Source organism: Labeo rohita, chromosome 23, assembly GCF_022985175.1.
Source record: "Labeo rohita strain BAU-BD-2019 chromosome 23, IGBB_LRoh.1.0, whole genome shotgun sequence".
Taxonomy (NCBI): Eukaryota; Metazoa; Chordata; class Actinopteri; order Cypriniformes; family Cyprinidae; genus Labeo; species Labeo rohita.
In genome coordinates, this window is record NC_066891.1 from 1,566,939 (window position 1) to 1,588,604 (window position 21,666).

Below are 21,666 nucleotides of genomic sequence, written 5' to 3' on the forward strand. Positions count from 1 at the left end.
AACTGCATAGCAACACTTTAATAACCAATCATTAACAACCTAAAAACTCCAACCATTCAAAACTTCTTAAAAACTTCTTAACAATCAATTTGAACTCCTTAGAAACTGCATAACAACCAAACACCTTCAGCAACTAGCTAGCAACACATTAACAACTAAGCAGAACTCCTTAGAAACCACCTAGCAACACACTAACAACCATTCAGAAATCCTTAGTTACTCCCTAGCAACCACACACCTTCAGCAACTGTCTAGAAACAAACTAAAAACTGTTCAGAACACCTTAGCTACTGCCTAAAACCAAAAAAACTGCCTATCGCCGCACTAAAACTCATTAGAACTCCTTAGAAACTGCCTAGCAACCCACTAACAACCATTCAGAACTCCATAAGAATTGTCTAACAAAAATACTCTTTCAGCAACTGCCTAGCAACACACTAACAATCATTCAGAACTCCTTAACAACTGCCTAACAACAAAACACCTTCAGCAACTGTCTAGAAACACATTAGCAACTAATCAGAACTCCTTAGAAACTGCCTAGCAACATGCTAACAACCATTCAGAACTCGTTAGCAACTGCCTAGCAACCACACACCTTCAGGAACTGTCTAGAAACAAACTAAAAACCATTCAGAACTCTATAGCGACTGCCCAACAAAACTCCTTCAGCGACTGCTTAGCAACACTCAAACAACCATTCAGCATCCCTTAGCAACTGCCTACCAACCAAACACCTTCAGCAACTGCCTATCAACACACTAAAACCCATCAGAACTCCTTAGAAACTGCCTAGCAACAAAACTCCATAAGCAACTGCCTAGGAATACACTTTTAACAGCTGCATAATAATGCTCTGGCAACCACTCACAGTCCAGTTGTTTTTTTGTTTTTGTTTTTTTTGTCCCTGTTGTGTTTTTAACCTTTGCAGTGTGTGGCTGTCATTCTAACCACATCCCATAATGATGTACTATCAGTGAGCTGACCAGATGTTTTGCATGCATTCCTCTAAAAGCCTTTGCTCTTTGATTGCACTGGAGAATATCTGTCATGGACTCATCATCTGTTGTTTGACAATCAGCTCGTTTTCTTGCTCAGTATGAGCATGGTCTGTGCAGCTGCTTTTCTTCATAGTGTAAAAAAAGTTTGTTTATAGTAAATAAAATGTACTGTACTCATTTTTAAAATTTTGTTATATTTCACAAAAGATTTTGGAAATGCTATAACATAAAAGCCGTATGTCGAACTAAGTTATGTTTCAAATTTTAAGTTGATATTACAAAAAATGAGATTTTGTTTAGGGGCTATACAAAAAAATAGCCATTGGGTGTTTTTTTTTTTTTAAAATGCATTTTCCTGTCACAAATTTGTAAGTTTCTGTCACAATATTACTATCACCAAATGTAGAACCTTAAGACTTCAGGCCTTTACAATGATATGTAAAATTTAGAAAAAGTTTTGATTCTAAAATATCATAGTAAATTAATATGACACCTAACGTTTTGACATAATTTTCTTTTTTGAGTGGACTGTCACTTTAAAACATAGCAGCAGCTCTGTATTTGGCCACTAGAGGTCATCAGTTGGAGAGCTGTTTGTCAAACTAAGTTATGTTCCAAATTTGAAGTTGATATTACGAAAATTGAGATTTTGTTTAGGCGTCATATCAAAAATAGCCACCGCTGATGCTCAAACTTTATCTTTTAATGCATTTTCCTGTCACAATCTTGTAAATTTCTGTCACAGTATTACTTCTGTCACAAGATAGTCACCAGATGCAGAACCTTAAGACTTTCCAACGATTTAAAGTACCATTTTTACAGTAAAGCAATATCCAATTTTAAAACGGTTTTGACAAGATGAATTTTGAGTTTTTAAGCTTTCAAATGATACCTAATTTAGGATAATAGTGGGACGCTGACAGTAAACAGGTTTAAGTCCTTATTTTATTATTATAAACACAACATCCAGTTGTGTTCAGTTCAGCATCAAACTAGTCAGGCTGGTCAAATTTGGCAGGCCTGTAGTTATTGCAAGCATTTCTAAGTATTCTAATGTCACCGTGGAGTTGAATCCATGTGTTTTCTGTTCATAGAATTGAAGTAAACACCCAGGGACCATCTCAACCTGGCTCTCAAAGGCTTTTCCACAGACAGCAGCACTAATGCTTTATTTCCCCATCAAAGAGCGCTTTGTTTGAGCAGATAAACAGACGTTTATGCCTCCTCGGACTCGCCGCTGACGCCTTCTCTGGAGCGCGGGCTGATTTTCGTTAAGTTCATCATTAGCGCTTATGTAACGCGGTCTGCGGCATGTCGTCATTGCTTATATCCAGCGCCTGTGTGAGATGAGGTGTCTGTCATGGCTAGTTAAGCGCTCTAATAGTAACTTTTCCCCATCCTATGCCTTTGGCAGCACGTCTCACACACCCGTTTACATCACTACATGAGTGTGTGTGTGTGTGTGCGTCTTACTCAAGCTATTCATCATTTTACATAAATTCTCTCCAGCATGTTCTGGAAGCAGCAGACATTTGGATATGCAGTTTCCCAAATCATATGTCTTGTTGAAAAGAGGTGTGCTGTTACTTTAAGTGATCAGATGCACACTTTTGACCTGCTGGGCCATAAAGCAGATGCAAAAATCCCACAGCTGCACATTAAAGAAGGGACCCGTGCCAAATCTAGATATCGGGGACTCGGATTAGCGAGCAACACCCTAGCAACCTCCTAGCAACACACTAAAAACAACTCAAAACACCATAGCAACCAAAAACAACACTTGGATAACATTGCATCATGGCTGTACGTTTTGCACTCATCTTTAGAAAATCTACAAATGTAGTTGACATTTTTCCAGTGCTTTACAAGATATCCAATATATAAATTTACTATTGGCTCACACTGTTTTGAAGTATTTTAAGAGACAAAAACAGATAGTCCACCAAATATGAACTATGTTATTCACCCTTATTTTAAGGAAACCTGCATTTCTTCTGCAGAACATTAATAGTCAATGGAAAGTCAATGAGGTCCAATGTTGTTTAGATGTGTGTGTTCGCAGGAGACATAAATGCATGTTTGGAACCACTTAATTAGTTTTTTTGGTGGACTGTCACTTTAAAACATAAAGTTTTAAAGTAATTGGCCACTAGGGGTCATCAGTTAGATGACGAATGAGGGATACCACTGAAGAAAGATGATGCATATGAACCTTCTCTTAAGAACGGACCATAAAACCCAATCTGTCAACACTTTATTCCTAATAGAAAGACATAAATGCACAAAAAAGTGCGTTTAGGTTTGCCAAAGATGTTTGTTTAAAAAATGGCACCGAGTTCATGATGCATAGTCAAAAACCTTTAAAGTGACTTGACAGTTTTCATTTCATTTGACCGTATCAGTGTTATCAGTGTTGTTTGTTTGTGTTTTTGTCACTTTTTAGTCCCTTTTTTAGAAGCCAAGCTCCTGGTGGTCTCATCTGCATCGTCATATCTGAAGGAAACGTCTGGATCGCTGTCCTACTCTGATAGAAACTGCTTTTCTTGTCTTAAAGGCCTCGGTGGTGCGATATAACCGTCCGTTTGTGTTCCCATCATCCGTTGGGATGTCATAAAGCCGAACTTGCTCTAGGGCAGGATCTCTGTTCTTTCAGAAGTGGCATATTTTTAGCAGGACGGCCCAAACCGTACAAGCCGCTTCCAAATATTTTCCACCATCTGCCGACCATCAGCGCGTCTGCATTCCTCAGCTGGATTTCCTTCACCTGGATCAAACCTCACTGGAGATATATCACTCCAGCTGAAGGAGGGGTCAAAGACAGGGAAAATGGACAGATGCCCTGCAGATCTGGTCTTCTTAATGAGCGATTGCGGAGCTAAAGGTCCACAATCGAAGATAAGATCGATATTCATTAAACCCATGTGCAGCGTCTTGGATGTGCAACAAGTAAACGAGCCGCTTGGTGAGAAGCTGCTTAACTAATTATACCGTTTATGCCCCATAAAGACCTCCTGGTCTCCCCTGATGTTTTAGTTCTGTGCTTTATGCTCTGAAAACTCCTGTAAACACCGACTGGAGCTCCGTTTGGAAAAGCACTCAAGATTCCGGGCACAGCTCCATGCTTTCTGCTATTGCTGGGACTTTTAATTGTTTTCTTGAAGAAATTAAATGAACGAGCGGCTCAGGTTTTATTGTAGGAAGCAAGTCAAGTCTTAAGGTTCCCCAGTAGCATTCCATTCAACAGAGAGAAGCTTCCAGAACGGCTGTTATATAACCAACCCCTTCATTCTTAACGCTGAAAGACTGCGTCTCATGAATGACCTGTGTTGTTTGGCACCGTTATGGAAGACACAACTCGAGGTGATAAGTTCATAAATAAATCTTTTATTTGTAACATATAAAATTAGATCATAGATAATTTTTACACTTTATTCCAGTATGACATCGTTCAAATAAAAGAGCTACATTTGCGATAAATAATATTAATAATAACAATAATAAAACATTCATTCAACCTTAAAGTCTGTTGTTAATCGTGTCGTGGAGTTGGATTTCTCTAGCTGCCAAACAATGAGGATGATGGGTTCACCCACATTAGGAGGGAGTGTTACATGGACAAACTCAACCTTGAGCAGGTTCATAGTCTACCAGTTGTACGTTCTGCATGTGCATATCTACAATTGGGAATGTACACACATACAAGTCTACAGTTTGGGTCGTGTTTTGTATTCAGACATCAAGATATACATTAGAAATTGTAATATTAACAACTGCATCTTTACATCTTTACAGGTTGCTCCATAACGAAGCTATAAAACGTTGCACTCCATTGTGGAGCGAGCCTTTTCGAAACGCTGACACGGCCTCAGCAAACAGTGCACTTCAAAGTCCCCGTAATGTAAGTCCGTAATTCCGTGGGAATCTAGTTACAACAGGAGATGGTAGTTGATTGGCCGGCGGACGGGCCCCCGATTGCGCAGCTGGGCTGCCATTGGTCCTCGCTCGTGACGCGCTCCCGGTCACGCAAGGGTCGAGGCGGGATTCCCCGGCTGGCGCTCAGTCTCTGAACTTGTGGATGTCGTTGAAGAGTCTGTAGAAGGGGTAGGTGGCTTCGTTGCCGTTGGCGCAGTTGTAGGTGCACTTGCAGGACTCGATCATCATCACGTTCTTGTTGAAGGTCTCGCCGTCCTCGCAGCGGAACTTGACGCGGATGGTGCGGGTCTGCTGCGGGCTGCAGCAGCGGCCGTCCACGCAGGAGCCGCAGTACCTGGGGCGGTACTTCTTCAGGCTGGAGCATCCGGCATACGTGAACTTCACCGGCTGCATGGACTTCTTGGTCCGGTTGCATTTCTTCCCTTTCTGTTGAGGGACACAAGATAAGTCAGATGCATGGAAGATAAGTCAAGTGCATGCAATGCATGTGTTTTTTTGAAGGGATGTTGCATACCTTGAGGCTGGTGTATGGCGATTGGCTGCATGGACGGACTTCGCAAATCCTGGTCTCTTTAACCAACTTGCAGTCGCCGTTGTCGTTGGTTATCCTGGTGGAGATTCCAGTGCCGCAGGTCTTGGAGCACTGGGACCAGGGTGTGGTCTGCACTATGCACTTCTCAAACTGCCTAGACTCCGGCTCCGATCGGAATGCTGCGAACAAACAAAGCATGCTATTTAAAACTCTGCTTGTATACAAATCGCACATGCCTGCTAGTGCAATGCGTCTTTGATCTTACCAGGCAGGGACTTGAGTCCGGCCTTCACGATGGAGATGAGCTCGTTGGTTTTGGTGAGGTCGCTCTCGGTGTCGTCGACCGTCGGATCGTTGCCAAACAGCTTGTCCTTAGGCTTCCCGTCGTCGCAGACCCATTCCTCGCAGCACTGGCCTGGCACTTTGACAAGCCTGGGGTTGGCGCAGCCCAACGTGGGCAGGGAGAGCTCTTGCGGGCACAGCGGAATGCAGCCCACCGCCCCGTCGATGCAAGTGCACTGGTGCTTGCAGTTGGGCTGGAAGCTCTCTCCGTTCTGGTAGATCCTGCTGTTGTACTCGCAAGGTCTGCCCTCAGATTTGGCTGTAGGAAAAAACCAAAAGGTGAGGTTTGAGCATTCCAGCACAAGAAATCCAACTTTTTTTCCCCCTTTCCACAAAAGACTCCCCTGATCCACACATGCTTTCCATTCGCTGTCTTTTACAAAGCATAATGAGAAACATACCTCGGCAGATGCCTCTGGTGGCCCCGTGGCTGGCCCCGAAGTTGCACTCCAGCCCTTTGGTGTGGTCGCACGGCTCTGTCTTGCTGCAGTCTTCGTTCAGCTGTCTGGCACACACTTTGCAGCAGCCGCAGCCGTCTGAGACCAGACTGACTCCAGGCGCGCATTTGGGAAGCTCTAGCGGGCATGAACATGCAGGACAGCTGGAGAAAACCTGAGCGGAAAGACCGGGAGACTTTAGTGACTTTCAAGTCACATGTGACAAAGATAAAACTAGAGGTAGAAGTTTAAGAATTATTAACTGAGAGATCTAGCACTTTAGTGTCTACTGTATGATATATAACCTAAAAGACGCGTCGTGCTTCAAAAACTAATCCTTCAGTGTAAACGCCCCCTAAATGATCAATAATAACAATCCGTGTTCTAAGTCATCAAACGCAGCTTCTGTTATAAGCATAGGAGTACTGAAAGTAACTTACCACATTAAAGTGTGCAATAAGGATGACGATAACAGCCAAAGCAAACATCTTCGCTTCTCTGTGTACTGTAGATTGTTGAATCAAACGAACAATTCCTCAGGTTAAGTCCTCGTTTTGCGCGTTGCGCTGACTGCCGCAGATGAGTCGCGTTCTCGGTTTGTTTTCGTGCGTCTGAAGGCGCAGCGCTCTGAGAGTGAAGACGCGCTCGCCTCCTCTTTTATACTGTAGTGGAGCCCTGACGTCACCATCGCTGAACTGTTCCGAAGCTATGCGAGGAATGTTTCTTGGCGCGTTTTCCATCCGAGCTAAGCACCACCCTGTCTAACTTTCTTTTTTCTCTCTTAAATGAATTTTCCCCTCTCACTGAACACATTTTTTTACTGTTTCCCCCCTCTGTATTTCTCTCTCCCTTGCTCTGCTATCCACGTTTCCTTTTTGCGTTTGCGTAAAGTTAAATACTTGATATTTAAAATACTTGTTATTTATTAACATAAAACGCTCTGATAACATATTCCAACGTGTAAAGAAGCTTCTGCTTCACAGACAGATAGAAGACGTTGGATGGGTTTATTTATACTTTTAAAGGAGTTTTGTGGTGAGGTTGAACTTCGCACCTTGCTAACCATTATAAATGTCAAAGACGTTTTTAAATAAAACACTAAAGGTTTATTTAAAGTGGGTGCCGTGTTAGTCTATAATAAAGTGATAATGACATTTTATGTCGATGTACAATCGATGCGCAACAGCTGTTGCTAGTTATTCCGAACGTCAGCTTATATTTATTTAACGCGCTTCTTTGAAATCACATGCTTGTGTTGTCTTCCGCTTAGCGGATAATTTTAAGTATTATTTCATCAACACCATGCTTACTAACGGCTTTATTTTGGCTAACGTCATGTAAAAGATTAGCGTTATTACTCGCCGCTGAAATATGTCGTAGCCCCCAGAGGTCTATTAACGGCGTTATGTGAGTTCATTCCGAGCGCGTCAACCATAAATTATTCCACAGGATGCCCGCGTTCGTTTATCCATATCAGCTATGCGCTTTGGGGAATTTGATCCACGTTCAACTATTCAAGCTTTTCGGTTTTGAGATACAAGAGTTTGAAAAATCCAGAGCGCATCTTAAACGCATTATTCTGTGCGCGTTTAGAGACGTTCTGAAGTCAAACTTTACGGCTTCTATTTTTGGCTCGGCTCGCTCCTCTCTCTTGACTCAACAGCTCTAAGCGATTCCAGATGTGGAGCCTGATTCCAGACGTAACAATATTACCATATTTGGTCTGGGCAGTAGCCTGCATTATTAACATTTCTGCTGGAGTTATCCAACCACAAAGCATTCCTGACAGCTTAAAGGATCCCTAAATACGCTCTCCATGGAGGAAATTCCTCCAGCTAATTTAATATTCATGCAGTCTGTCCATCACAACGTGAAAGAAAAAATGCAACACGCATCCAGCTTTCCATACGAAATGTTTAAAAAGAAAAAAGTGAGCTGTTTTTGTCTGAGATTCCAAATAAGTGGCATTCCAACGAAATTCAGAGATTAGAAGTCCTTGGATACACACAAACCAAACTGACTGTGAGACTAAGGGAATGTATAATATTGTCCTGACAGCACTGGATAGTTCTTTCCACAGGCTCGCAGAGAGCAGAAGCGTCTGGACACTGAGATGTCCTGATGGAGAACATTTGCCACCTGGAATGAGGACTTTAGGACATGTGTCATATCTCAGGTATGTTTTGATTTGACATCTTTATGGACCGTACGGAATTCTCGAGCCTGGTTTGCATGCGTGTAACCAAACAAACCAAGAAGGCACTGTCATCTTTGGTTGTTTTCCTCGGACCAGTCAGGTTTGTGTAGGTAACGGGTGTATGAAGATATTTCTCATCTGTTCAGTGAGCTGTTGAGTTCTGAAACCCTGTGGTTAGCCTGGTTTCAGTTTATTTTTCCCATATTGCAACACTAGATGGTGATGTGCTGTACTGTGTCATTTTAGTAAAGATCATCTGTAGTTGTTACCATGACTTGATGATGTGATTTGACCATGGTAAACATCAATATTTAATAAACAATTGCATTTATTCATAATAATAATTGAAGGAAGCAATTTTGAAACATGCAGTGGAACATGTTAGTTGGTTTCGAGTGGTTCATTGGCTTGTAGACCGCCTCCGACCATCTACGCTGGTTTGTATTGAACGTGGTGTTGTTTTGTTAGTGAATGATCAGCCTTGAACGCTGCTAGCAGTTTAAGACGTATTGCCTAACAGCTGATGCATGCAGCTTGGGAAGTGTGCAGAACTGCGTCCAGCCATATTTGTTCATGGACACATACTTTCTGGACCAGTCATCTTAGTTGTAAATGCTGGAAAATGACATAATGACAATGCTAATTGGCTGATGGCACTGCAAGAATGGAAGCGCTCACAAGCCCTTCACTAGTGACTATTCTGAGTTGTGACGCCAAATAATTATGTTTCGCCAGAATATGTGACTGTTTTTGAATGGCTGTCAGTGGTCAAACGGATTTGCATGGATTGCATTTATTTAAGCAAAACAAAACAAAACAAAACAAAACAAAACAAAAAAAGATGGGTTTACCAGCATCCAATCAGAACTTACAGTTGAAATTATCAGCTTCTTAAAAATATATGCCAATTGCTCAGTGTCAGCAAACCTATGAAAAAATGACTGACAGGCAGATAATGTTTCTGACTGGCTATTGAAAGGTGAGCTGCTTCCCTGATTAGACTGTTGCTAGGGTGTTTTACTAAGGTAGTCTGAGTGGTTACTAGGCCATTGCTAGGGTGTTTTGCTAGGGTGTTCTGGTTGGCTATTAGGCCATTCCTGCATGATTTTGAAAAGCTAAAAACTTTATAGTCTATTTCTATATTTTCTAGGGTGTTGTGGGTGGTTACTAGGCTGTTGCTAGGGAGTTCTGGGTGGTTATTATGCGGTTGCTAGGGTGTTGTGACTGGTTACTAGGCTGTTGATAGGGTGTTCTGGGTGCTTACTTGGCCATTGCCAGGGTGATTTGCTGGTGTGGGTGGTTACTGTGCTGTTGCTATGGTGTCCTGGCTGGTTCTTAGGGTGTTGCTAGGGAGTTCTGGGTGGTTACTTTGTGGTTGCTAGGGTGTTGTGACTGGTTACTAGGCTGTTGATAGGGTACTCTGGGTGGTTACTAGGCTGTTGCAAGGTGGTTCCTATGAGGTTTTGAAAAGCTACAAAACTCTTCTACGTTTCTAGGGTGTTCTGGGTGGTTACTAGGCCATTGCTAGGGTGTTCTGGGTAATTACTAGGCCATTGCTAGGTGGTTCCTACGGGGTTTTGAACTTTTATGTTTCTAGGGTGTTCTGGGCGGTTACTAGGCCATTGCTAGGATGATCTGGGTGTTACTAGGCTATTGCTAGGATGATCTGGGTGTTACTAGGCCGTTGCTAGGGTGTTCTAGGTGATTACTAGGGTGTTTTGCAAGGGTGTTCTAGGTGGTTACTATAGCCCATTGCTAGGGTGTTTTGGGTGGTTACTAGGCCATTGTTAGGGTGTTCTGGGTCGTTACTATAGGCTGTTGCTATGGTGTTTTGGGTATTTAATAGCTTGTTTCTAGGGTGCTCTGGGTGGTTACTAGAGTGTTGCTAGGTAGTTCTGGGTGGCTACAATGTGGTCGCTAGGGTGTTTTGACTGGTTACTAGGCTGTTGCTAGGTGGTTTGGTCCTACGGGGTTTTGAAATGCTAAAAAAAATTGGTTGCTAGGGTGTTACTAGGTTGATACAGTGATGTGGGTGATTACTAGGCTGTTGTTAAGGAGTTCTGAAAGCTTACAAAACTATCTTCAATGAGTTCCAAGTGCTCTGGGTGGTTAACAGGCCATTGTTAGGTGGTTGCTAAGGGGTTCTGAAAACCTGGAAGATTAACTGCTACTGTCTGATGCTAGAGCAGGGCTATTCAATCATCCTCATCCGGCTGGAGTAAAGTTTCCACGTGCATTGTTTTTGCACTAATTAGTTTGTCCACAAGGTGGCAACACTCGCCTGGGCCGTTTTTTAACAGCCAAAAAAAGGAAGAGACGAAATAACAACAATTTAAGGGAGATCGCAACAAGTGCTCGTTTGAGGGTGTTAAGAAATACAACTCTAGTTTAAACGAGTATATAGATATCAGTCATAACTTATGGAGAGAAATAGCGCAGACACTGAACAAAGATTTTCAAATGGAGTATAGTTTGAAAAGCTGCATGTATGTGCACACTAACTTTATTTACCAAGGAGAGAGCTCTTGACCACCTTCAAATTGATTCAATTCGATAATCCAGAGCTCAAATATAGCTAATTGAATAGCCCTTTGCTAAGGGGCTCCTCCACTAGGATGTTGCTAAGGGCCACTGTACATGTCAAGTGGTACAAGTCTCAATAGTGGTCCACATTCTGCTTTTCCCAGTGCGAACGATTGAGGTCAGCTGAAGCGTCTTCCCCAGAGAGAGTGACCGTAGAGTCCATCCAGTGAGAAAATGAGCTCATGAAGAGTTGACATCTGTTCCTGCACATGCCGTTCGGAGAGCGTTCTCCGTCTTTCCTTGACGAGAGGGGCGCGGGGCTTTTAGGAAACAGTGCTGTCATTGTGTTCCAGTGGAGTCACCCCTCATTTTTCTATTCTGGAATTACACATCCTGGAACCATTACAAGAGAGTTTTTCATTTGTGTCCGCCATGTTGTAATGGCAAACATAATATTTTCCACTGGGCTTCACTTTCTTCCAGGGCTTTGGAAGCGGTGGCCTGGCAGCGGCTATTGATTACGAACGCATGACTCAGTGCCTTAAAGCCTCCAATCCTACCCCCCCTTAAAGAAAAGTTGGGCCACGTCCATATTTCTACATTATGTAAAGCTCTACAGACGAGCAGCGGCTCTGCTGGTGTTTATTTTACCATAGGATGTGGTGTGACACCTCCGGTGTGGAAGTTCTCTGTTGTAAAACCTCTAGCAAAATTCATCCCATCCTGCCAGAGCGATATCAGAGAGATGTTATCCAGGTATTCAGCCCTTGTTTACTCTGTGGCTTTTCCTGTCATAGTTCACTCAGACTATGCGATGTCATTTCCTGTGAATGAACTGCTGCTAAAATCACACAAATGTCTGTGCACCCTTTCCTCCAGGACTGGGAATGTCGTTTTTAGTGGCGAAACTGCATATTTGTCATGCCACTGCCATTTGTCAATCATTTGATTACTTGATTTAGGCTGTTTAATTGCTAGTTGGCAATAGGGCAGTCGTTTCCTAAGAGGCTCTGAAAACCTTGAAAACTATCTGTTATGATGGACAAAGGGATTACTAGACTGTCGCTAGGTGGTTGCTAAAAGCTTTGGAAATTCTAAAATGATCTACTATGATGCTAGGGTGGCCTGGGTGGTTAATTGGCCATCGCTAAGTGGTTGTTAAGGGGTTCCAGAATGTTAAAAGTATCTACAGTCATGCTAGGGGTTTCTGGGGGCTTACTAGACCATCACTAGGTGGTTGCTATGATGTTAGGTTGTTCTGGGTGGTTGTTAGGTTGTTGCTTAGTGGTTGCTGAGAATTCTGTTCTGTTCTGAAATGCTAAAACTGTCTAAAACTATCTACTCTGATACTAGGGTGTTCTGGTTGGTTACTAGGGCATTATTAGGTGGTTGCTAAGGGGATCACAAATGTTAAAACTATTATGATGCTGTGGTGTTCTGCGTGGTTACAAGCTTGTTGCTAGGTGGGTTGCTAAGGGGTACTGAAATGCTAAAACTATCTGTTATGATGTTAGGTTGTTCTGGGTGGTTGCTTGGTGGTTGCTAAGGGGTACTGAAATGCTAAAACTATCTGCTATGATGCTCTGAGTAGCTACTAGGCCATTGTTAGGTGGTTGCTAAGGGGTTCTGAAATGCTAAAACTATCTACTGTCTACTATCTACTATCTAAAACTATCTACTCCCTGTTGAAAAAACAGCATATACTGGTTAGGTATGTTTTGATGCTGGGATGCTGGTTTTAGCTGGTTTATGCTGGTCCTTTGCTGGTTTATGCTGGTCCTTAGCTGGTCATGTGCTGGTCCAGGACCAGCTTAAACCAGCTAAGGGCCAGCTAAAACCAGCATCCCAGCATCAAAACCTACCTAACCAGCATATGCTGCATTTCTTCAACAGGGCTATGATACTAGGATGTTCTAGTTGGTTACTATGGCATTATTAGGTGGTTGCTAAGGGGATCAGAAATGCTAAAAGTATCTACTATGATACTAGGGCGTTCTGGGTGGTTACTAGGTTGTTGCTAGGTGGTTCCCAAGGGGTTCTAAAATGCTAAAACTAATTACCATGATGTTAGGGTGTTCTGTGTGGTTACTAGGCCATCACTAGGTGGTTGCTAAGAGGTTGCTAAGAGGCTAAAACTCTTCTATAATGCTAGGGTGTTCCGGGTGATTACTAAGTTGTTGTTAGGTGGTTGCTAAGGGCTTCTGAAATGCCAAAACCCTCAACTATGGTGCAGGGGTGTTCTGGGTGTTTACTAGGTTGTTGCTGAGTGGTTCTAAAATGTTACAACTATCACTGTAATGCTTGGGTCTTTCAAGTGGTTACTAGATTGTTGCTAGGTGGTTGCCAAGGGGTTTTAAAATGTTAAAACTTATCTATTATGATGCTAGGGTGTTCTGGGGGGTTACAAGGTTGTTGCTAGGTGGTTGCTAAGGGGTTTTAAAATGTTAAAACTTATCTATTATGATGCTATGGTGTTCTGGGTGGTTACTAGGTTGTTGCTAGGTGGTTCCTAAGGGGTTCTAAAAGCCTTGAAAATGATCTACTATGACGCTGTGACATTCTGAGTGGTTAGTAGGTTGTTGCTAAGGGCTTCTGAAATGCTAAAACTATCTACTATGATGCTAGGGTGTTCTGTTGGTTACTAGGGTGTTGCTAGGTGGTTGCCAAGGGGCTCCAAAATGCTAAAAGTATCTACTATGATGCTAGGGTGTTCTGTGTGGTTACTACGCCGTTGCTAAGTGGTTGCTAAGGGGCTCCAAAATACTAAAAGTATCTACTATGATGCTAGGGTGTTCTGGTTGGTTACTAGGCCGTTGCTAAGTGGTTGCTAAGGGGCTCCAAAATGCTAAAAGTATCTACTATGATGCTATGGTGTTCTGGTTGATTACTAGGGTGTTGCTACGTGGTTGCCAAGGGGTTCTAAAATGCTAAAACTAATTAGTTTGATGTTAGGGTGTTCTGTATGGTTACTAGGCCATCACTAGGTGGTTGCTAAGGGGTTCTGAAATGCTAAAACGATCTACTCTGATGCTCCGGTGTTCTTTGTTGGTCACTAGGCTGTTGTAAGGTGGTTGCTAAGGGCTTCTAAAATGCTGAAACTATCTAATATGATGTTAGGGTGGTTACTAGGTCCAATGTTGGGGAAAGTTACTTTTAAAAGTAATGCATTACAGTTTTGCGTTACTCCCTGAAAAAGTAACTAATTGTGTTACTTTGTTACTTTTCATGGAAAGTAATGCGTTACGTTACTTTTGCATTACTTTATAAATCTGGGCAGGGCTTGCTTCTTTGTTTTTAATATAAAACAATTCTAATGTAAAAGCCTTTTTACACCAAAAGTGAAATAAATTCACCTCAGGCTGAAAGAAAATTACATTTATGCAGGAGATCACTCTTTAGCTATGAAAAAAAAATGAAACACAAATGTAGTTTATCTAAAGTAATTTTTGCTTATTAGTATGGCTGAATTGCATCATCGAAGGTCAGCAGCAAAGACACTGGTTAATAAAATGGGATTAAATACATAGTTTTATTTAACATATTCAATTATTGCAGGGTTGCGTCATATTCTGAATTTGCATTTCACAGTTTTTATTCATTTTGAGGAATACTGAGTCTGTTTTTGTGAGTGAGATGAATTAATGCATGTTCACATTTAGTCTAGAATACAGTCACATCATGTTTACTCCCAATTTCCTGACAGGAGACTTGTCATTCAATAAATGGGGAAAAAAGTAACCGGCGTTACTTATTTGAAAAAGTAATTTTGAGAAATTCAAAAGTGATGCGTTACTTTACTAGTTACTTGAAAAAAGTAATATTATTACGTAACTCGCGTTACTTGTAATGCGTTACCCCCAACACTGCTAGGTGATCATTAGGTTATTTCTAAGGGGACCTAAAATGCTAAAACTATCTACTATCATGTTAGGGTTTTCTGGGTGGTTACTATGTCACTGCTTGAAGGGCTTCTGAAGTGCTAAAACTATCTGCTATGACGTGAGGGTGTTCCGCTTGGTAAGTAGGGCATTGATAGGTGGTTGTCATTGCTATGTGTTTGACAGAAATTGTTTGGTTTTCAGGAAAATCTCTCCTGTCTTCAAGTAGGTGTAATTTAATTAGCTCAACATTCTACGTAATAATAATTCTCAAGAATAAACAGCAATAATCATGATGAGTGGAATTTTCCCTCACGCTGAAGTTTTACAGTCTAGACTGGATCACACAGCTGCTCACAGATAAATATTTTAGCCGTGACATGCGCTTACTCCAACTGTAAGGAGAAAAGTGTTTATCCTGTGGGCTCTGAGCTGTTTACAGTCTGGGATTCTGGACCGTTTGATTTGTGTGATAAATACAAGTGGGTTTTGTTCAGGAAAAGTCGTTGAGATTCATTTCATTATGAAGTCATGAAATCACACGCTCCAGCTGAATGTCTCGCTCCATATGACCTAATAAAGCCCATTTAGAGATGATGTTGAATACACTGCTTTAAGCCTTTTTGCTGTGATTTTACAGTAGTAACAAGAAGAGACGGTGCTAATGTTGTTGTTTTAGTTTTGGAGCAGTAAGGGTTGGATTATGGTGCAGAGGATGTTGTATAATGTTCACGCAGAGCGCGCCGTTATAGATTGCGTTTAGCCTCCGAAAACCAGTTCCAAAAGGTCTTTGAAGCTCAAAGTTCATTCATCTTTTACGGCCCTCCAAGCTGCGCGCCAGGTGCGCCAGGACCTGCTCGCCTTTCCTCAGCCCGCATATTTCCTCTCCGAGGGGAAAGCCGGAGGAATGGAAAAACGGAGCTCTGGGAGGGAAGGGGGGAACGGAATGAGAGGATGGAATGTGGGGCTCCGGGAATGTTTAGACCGGTCTGGATAATTGAGTGGATTTGGAACAAGAAAAGACAAACTTTGTTCCTGGGGTGTGCAGGAATGTACTCAAGGATGTCTGGAGAATGATTCCAGCCGCGCTCGACGGAAAGATGGAAAGACAGAGGAATGTCAGTAGAAAAGAGGAATTCCAGCCGTGCACACAAACACCGTGACCTGAGCTCTGAAACTCTTTCTAAAAATGGAGAATTCTTTGTGCAAATGAAATCTCTCTTCTTAAAAATAAAAACAGGGGTTTTCACAGCGATACAATTGAAGAATCAGTTTGGCTTCCTCAAAGGACTTTTTAGGAAATAATAGAACTGTTCTTTAGAAATAAAAATATAAATTATTAATTACTTAACATTATTGTTTTAACTGCACTGACACTATTGGATAAGAACGAAACTTGAGCTGAATAATGGCACTGTTAACGTTCTAGCAAAGAATCTCAAATTTACAAAGAAACATTCTTCCAGTAACATTAATAGAATGTTCGTTCAACGTTTTCTAAAAAAAGTCTTTGCACATGCAAAAATGTACAGATAATGTACTCACCCCATTGTCATCCAAGATGTTCATGTCTTTCCTCAGTCGTAAAGACATTATGTTTTTTGAGGAAAAAATTTCAGGATTATTCTCCATATAGTGGACTAATATGGTCCGCGCAAGTTTGAACTTCCAAAATGCAGCTTGAAATGATCCCAGTTGAGGAAGAAGGGTCTTATGTAGCAAAACGATTGGCTAATTTCTAAAAAAAAGATACAGTTTGTATACTTTTTAACCTCAAATGCTAATCTTGAACTCTGTGTATTCCAGTTCAGTACAGTTAGAGTATGTCGAAAATCGTCCTATATCGATGTTTTACCTTTTTTTGTAAAGGGCGTTTGATTTTCTTTGCACGTTCACTTTGTAAACACTGGGTCAGTACTTCTGCAGTGATGTAGGACGATTTTGAAGTTGGAGGAGGAAATGAGATGGGAGTTTTTCGACATACCCTAACTGTATTGACCCGGAATGCACAGAATTCACGCAGAGCTAGACAAGATGAGCATTTGTGGTTAAAAGTACGTAAATTGTAAATTTTTTAGAAATTAACCAATTGTTTTGCTAGATAAGACCCTTCCTCCTCATCTGGGATTGTTTAGAGCCCTTTAAAGCAGCGATTAAACTCACGTGCACCATAGAAGTCCACTATATGGAGAAAAATCCTGAAATGTTTTCCTCAAAAAACATAATTTCTTTACAAATGAAGAAAGAAAGACATAACAAGTACATTATATGTAAATGTTTGTTCTGGAAGTGAACTTCTCCTTTTAATAACATTCTAAAAAGCGTGTTCATGGAATGTTTTTCTTTATTGTTTAAATATTTATTCACCTTTTTCAAACAAAAGTAAATGTGACCCTGGACCACGAAACCAGTCATAAGGGTAAATTTTTTTGAAATTGAGATTTGTACATCATCTGAAAGATGAATAAGTTCTCCATTGGTGTTATAGGACAATATTTGGCCAAGATACAACTATTTGAAAATCTGGAATCTGAGGGTGCAAAAAAATCTAAATATTGAGAAAATCGCCTTTAAAGTTGTCCAGATGAAGTTCTTAGCAATGCATATTACTAATCAAAAATTAAGTTTTGATATATTGATGGTAGGAAATGTACAAAATATCTTAACTTAATATCCTAATGATTTTTGGTATAAAAGAAAACTCAATCATTTTGACCCATACAATGTATTGTTGGCTGTTGCTACAAGTATGTTTTGTGGTCTAGGGTCACAAATCAAAAGTTAAAAGTAAGAAATGTAGAGCTTAATAATTAGACAAAAACAAAGATAAAAATAGATTTGAGACCATTTACAAATCACTAAACACCTATACAGTCATGTGAAAAAGTTAGAACACCCTATTGAATTCCATGGTTTTCCGTATCAGGACATCATTGAAAAAAACTGATCCTTGGCTGGTCTTAAAATTTCGAAAATAAAACCTCAGATGAACAACAACACGACAAATTGCACCGTGTCATTATTTACTGAACAAAAATAAAGCCAAAATGGAAAAGCCGTGTGTGACAAAGTTAGGACACCCTTACTGTTAACATTGGAATTAAGAGGGTAAATAACAGTCAAATACCTTTGATTAACTGATCATCAGCAAGTCTGAGCACCTCTGTAAAAGCATAAGCTTTGGCAGTTTCCTGGTCTGGAGCCTTCAGGTGTGTGTTAACACAATGCCAAGGAGGTAAGACCTCAGCAATCGTCTAAGAGAAGTAATTGCTGCCATCAATCTGAGAAGAGTAATATGGCCATTTCCAAACAATTTGAAGGTTATTCACAAGTGGAAGACATTTAAAACAGATACCTCTCCTTCCAGGGGTGGACGTACCAGAAAATTCACCCCAAGATCAGACCGTGTAAAGCTCAGAGAAATGGCAGACAACCCAAGAACTACACCTCAGACTCTACAGGCCTCAGTTAACATGTTAAATGAAATTTCATGACAATACCATTACAAAAATATGGGAAAAAATGGCATGTTTGGAAGGCTTGGCAGAAGCAGGCCTCTTCTATCTAAAAAAAAAAAAAAAAACATTGCAGCACAGTTAATGTCCTTTGAACAGACGAGACCAAAGTGGAGATGTTTGGCCATAATGCACAGCGCCAAGTTTGGTGAAAACCTAAAGAGCACATCACCACAAACACCTCATACCAAAGGACAAGCATGCTGGAGGAGGGCTGATGATTTTGGGCTTGTTTTGTAGCCACAGGACCTGGACACCTCACAGTCATTGAGTTATCCATGAACTCCTCTGTATATCAAAGTATTCTAGAGTCAAATGTGAGGGCATCTGTCCCACATCTAAAGTTGGGCCAAAATTGGGTGATGCAACAGGACAATGATCCCAAACACACCAGAAAATCTACAACAGCACGGCTGAAAAGAAAATAATCAAGGTGTTGCAATAGCCCAGTCAAAGTCCAGAGCTCATCCTGACTCAAATGCTGTGGTGAGAGCTGTGCATAAGCAAATGCCCACAAACCTCAATAAACTGGAGCAACATTGAAAAGAAGAGTGGTCCAAATTCCTCCAGAACGATGTGAGAGACTGATAAAGTCACAGAAAATGAATGCTTCAAGTTATTGCTGCTAAAAGTGGATCTACAGGCAATTGACTCATAGGGCATCCTAACTTTGTCACACATGGCCTTTCCCTCTTGGCTGTATTTTTCTTAAATAAATAATGACACAGTGTGATATGTCATGTGATGATGTTTATCTGAGGATTTATATTCCAAATTTTAAGACCTGCCAAGGATCAGATAATTTTTTATTATGTCCTGATCAGTGTTGGGGAAAGTTACTTTTAAAAGTAATCCATTACAATATTGAGTTACTCCCTAAAAAAGTAACTAATTACGTTACTTAGTTACCTTTTATGGAAAGAAATGCGTTACATTACTTTTGCGTTACTTTTTAAATCTGGGCAGGGCTTGCTTGTTTGTTTTTAATATAAAAAAGTTCTATTTTTGGCAAATGTAAAAGCCTTTTCAGACCAAAAGCCTCAGGCTTTGAGAAAAGTGCATTCACGTCTGTACAGTAGACCACAGAGGAAAAAATATCAACTCTTCAGCAATATAAAAAAAGGAAAACTAATGTTAGATTATCTTGAGTCATTTTTGCTTATTAGTATGTTTGAATTAGTTCATCGAAGGTCGGCAGCAAAGACATCTGTTAACAAAATGGTATTAAATGCTTAAAAGATATTTGTATTATTTAACATATTTAATTATTGCAGGTTTGTGTCATATTCTCAGTTGAATTCCACAGTTTTTATTCATTTTGAGAAATACTGAATCTGTTTTTTTGTGAGTTAGATTAGTGCATGTTCACATTTATTGTGTTGGCAATTGGTTTATATTTATATTTTTTACTTTTCATTCAATGTACCATTATCTACTGTCTTGTTAAATATCAATAAAAAGATTAGAAGTAAAATATTATATTGCTTTTTACAATTATAACGAAAAGAATCATGTAACTGTGTAACTGTGTAACCTTACGATATGATATTGTGTGCAATCATTCATAACTTTTTTCTACAAACATTAAAAAAAAATAAATAAATCATTTAATATATATATATATATATATATATCTTTAATAATATTCTAAAAATTTTATTTATTCATTGTTCATGGAATGTTTTTCTGAAACCTTTTAATTGGATGTTTGTCCATGTGAATGTTACTATTTGTTTCAGAACACATTCAAAAGTAGCGTTCTTATAATGTTAACAAAATGATCAAATGGAATGTTCCGTTAATGTTATATGTAACCAAGAAAAGAATGTTTTAAAACATTTAAAAACTGGACGTTCAGACAACTTTCAGAAATGACATTTTCATTACGTTGGCAAACATTCTTACAACATATTTTTTATTCAGTTAGCTGGGTTATAGCCGAATCTAATTTGTTTCATAATTGACGAATTTTAAATACTGTGAAGGTGCTTTCAAACAGTCTGTATTGTATAAATAAATTATACAAATACATGTGACTTGACCAAGAACCATTTTTGTTTCCTCAAATAACCGTTCAGTTCTTAAAAAAGCCATTGTTTTTCTTAGTGTGAAGAACATTTGAATCATTTAAAGATCTTTTTTTTGCACTATAATGAACACTTGCAATGGAAATGTTCCATTGATGTTACCAAAGATGCCAATAAATAACCTTTATTTTTAAGAGTGTAGGCTTTTTCATGATTATATTTCATTTTTGTTCTGTGTATACTTTAAAGGTCTGATGGCACTGACACTGATGGCAGTGTGTCAGTTGCTATAGATGTGACACTAATGATTAAAACCAATGCAACACGTTGCACTGGAGCTGTTCACTCATGACATCAGTCTTTCGGACAGATGGTTAGTTCTCCATGGGTTCCCTCAGGGAATTTTCTGCTGGTTTAAACTGCTATATAAGGACTATGGTGCTTGAAGTACACCCTTGTCATCCTTATTTAGCAATTTTTGTTTTTTAAAAAACACAGCGGCTTCAAAATTCATTTTTGAGCTATGACTGTACTATATGACTCTTCAAGACATTTAAACCACAGACTCTTATTTTACTTCTACTGTAAATCCAAAACCACCGCTATAAAAAACAGGAAGTTCTCAAGGGAATGGTGAAAATGCTCATTCATTTTGGGTTTTAAAAACCAAACCGCTCATTACTGCATTGGTGAAGATTCAGTGTCATTTGCATGGCGTAATAGATTAAACAAAAGACCAGTTTGGACCAATTTTTATGGATATTTCTAGTTTTTAGTGTAATGAGTGATCGATAGTTGTGTCTAACAATAAATGGCACTATTTTATGGGCTTCTAAAAAATGTAACTTTAATTAAAGTAACTTATTTTTATTTATTGTTTGAGTATTTACTCGCCTTTTTCAAACAAAAGTAATTGTGACCCTGCACAAAACCAGTCATGAGGGTAAGTTGAAAATTTGAAGTTAAAATTTGAAGTTGAAGTTAAAATTGAGTTTATACATCATCTGAAAGCTGAATAAATAAGCTTTCCATTGGTTTGTTAGGATAGGAAAATATTTATTGAGATAAACTGAGATAAAACTATATAGAGAAAACCTGAAATCTGAGGGTGCAAATAAATCCAAATATTGAGAAAATCACCTTTAAAGTTGTCCAAATGAAGTTTTTAACAATGCATATTACTAATCAAAAATTAAGTTTTAATATATTTACAGTAAGAAATTTACAAAATATCTTAATGGAACAAAATAATGCAATCTTTACTTAATATCCTAATGATTT

At 39.8% G+C, this 21,666-nt stretch overlaps 2 protein-coding genes across 2 annotated transcripts in view; one reads left to right on the top strand and one right to left on the bottom strand.

The window, feature by feature from the left end:
• Positions 1-4,365: 4,365 nt before the first annotated feature.
• ccn1 (cellular communication network factor 1) lies at positions 4,366-6,885 on the bottom strand. Its single transcript, XM_051095786.1, has 5 exons — positions 6,686-6,885; positions 6,210-6,420; positions 5,732-6,067; positions 5,449-5,645; positions 4,366-5,360 (listed from the first exon to the last, which is right to left on the bottom strand). The coding sequence occupies exons 1-5, from the start codon at positions 6,731-6,733 to the stop codon at positions 5,058-5,060; spliced, it is 1,095 nt and encodes a 364-aa protein (XP_050951743.1). The 5' UTR covers positions 6,734-6,885; the 3' UTR covers positions 4,366-5,057.
• Positions 6,886-8,127: 1,242 nt separating this feature from the next.
• The window catches only part of ddah1 (dimethylarginine dimethylaminohydrolase 1), a 98,765-nt gene continuing 85,226 nt past the window's right edge, over positions 8,128-21,666 (top strand). The window contains exon 1 of the mRNA XM_051095788.1: positions 8,128-8,421. The gene's annotated coding sequence lies outside the window, so the exon portion shown is untranslated. The remainder of the gene's footprint in view (positions 8,422-21,666) is intronic.

Coding starts and splice junctions, on each gene's coding strand:
- ccn1 (XM_051095786.1), bottom strand. CDS start 6,733: ATGTTTGCTTTGGCTGTTATCGTCATCCTTATTGCACACTTTAATGTG. Junction 6,421..6,685: donor TTATTGCACACTTTAATGTG/GTAAGTTACTTT, acceptor CTTTCCGCTCAG/GTTTTCTCCAGCTGTCCTGC. Junction 5,361..5,448: donor CGCCATACACCAGCCTCAAG/GTATGCAACATC, acceptor GTCCCTCAACAG/AAAGGGAAGAAATGCAACCG.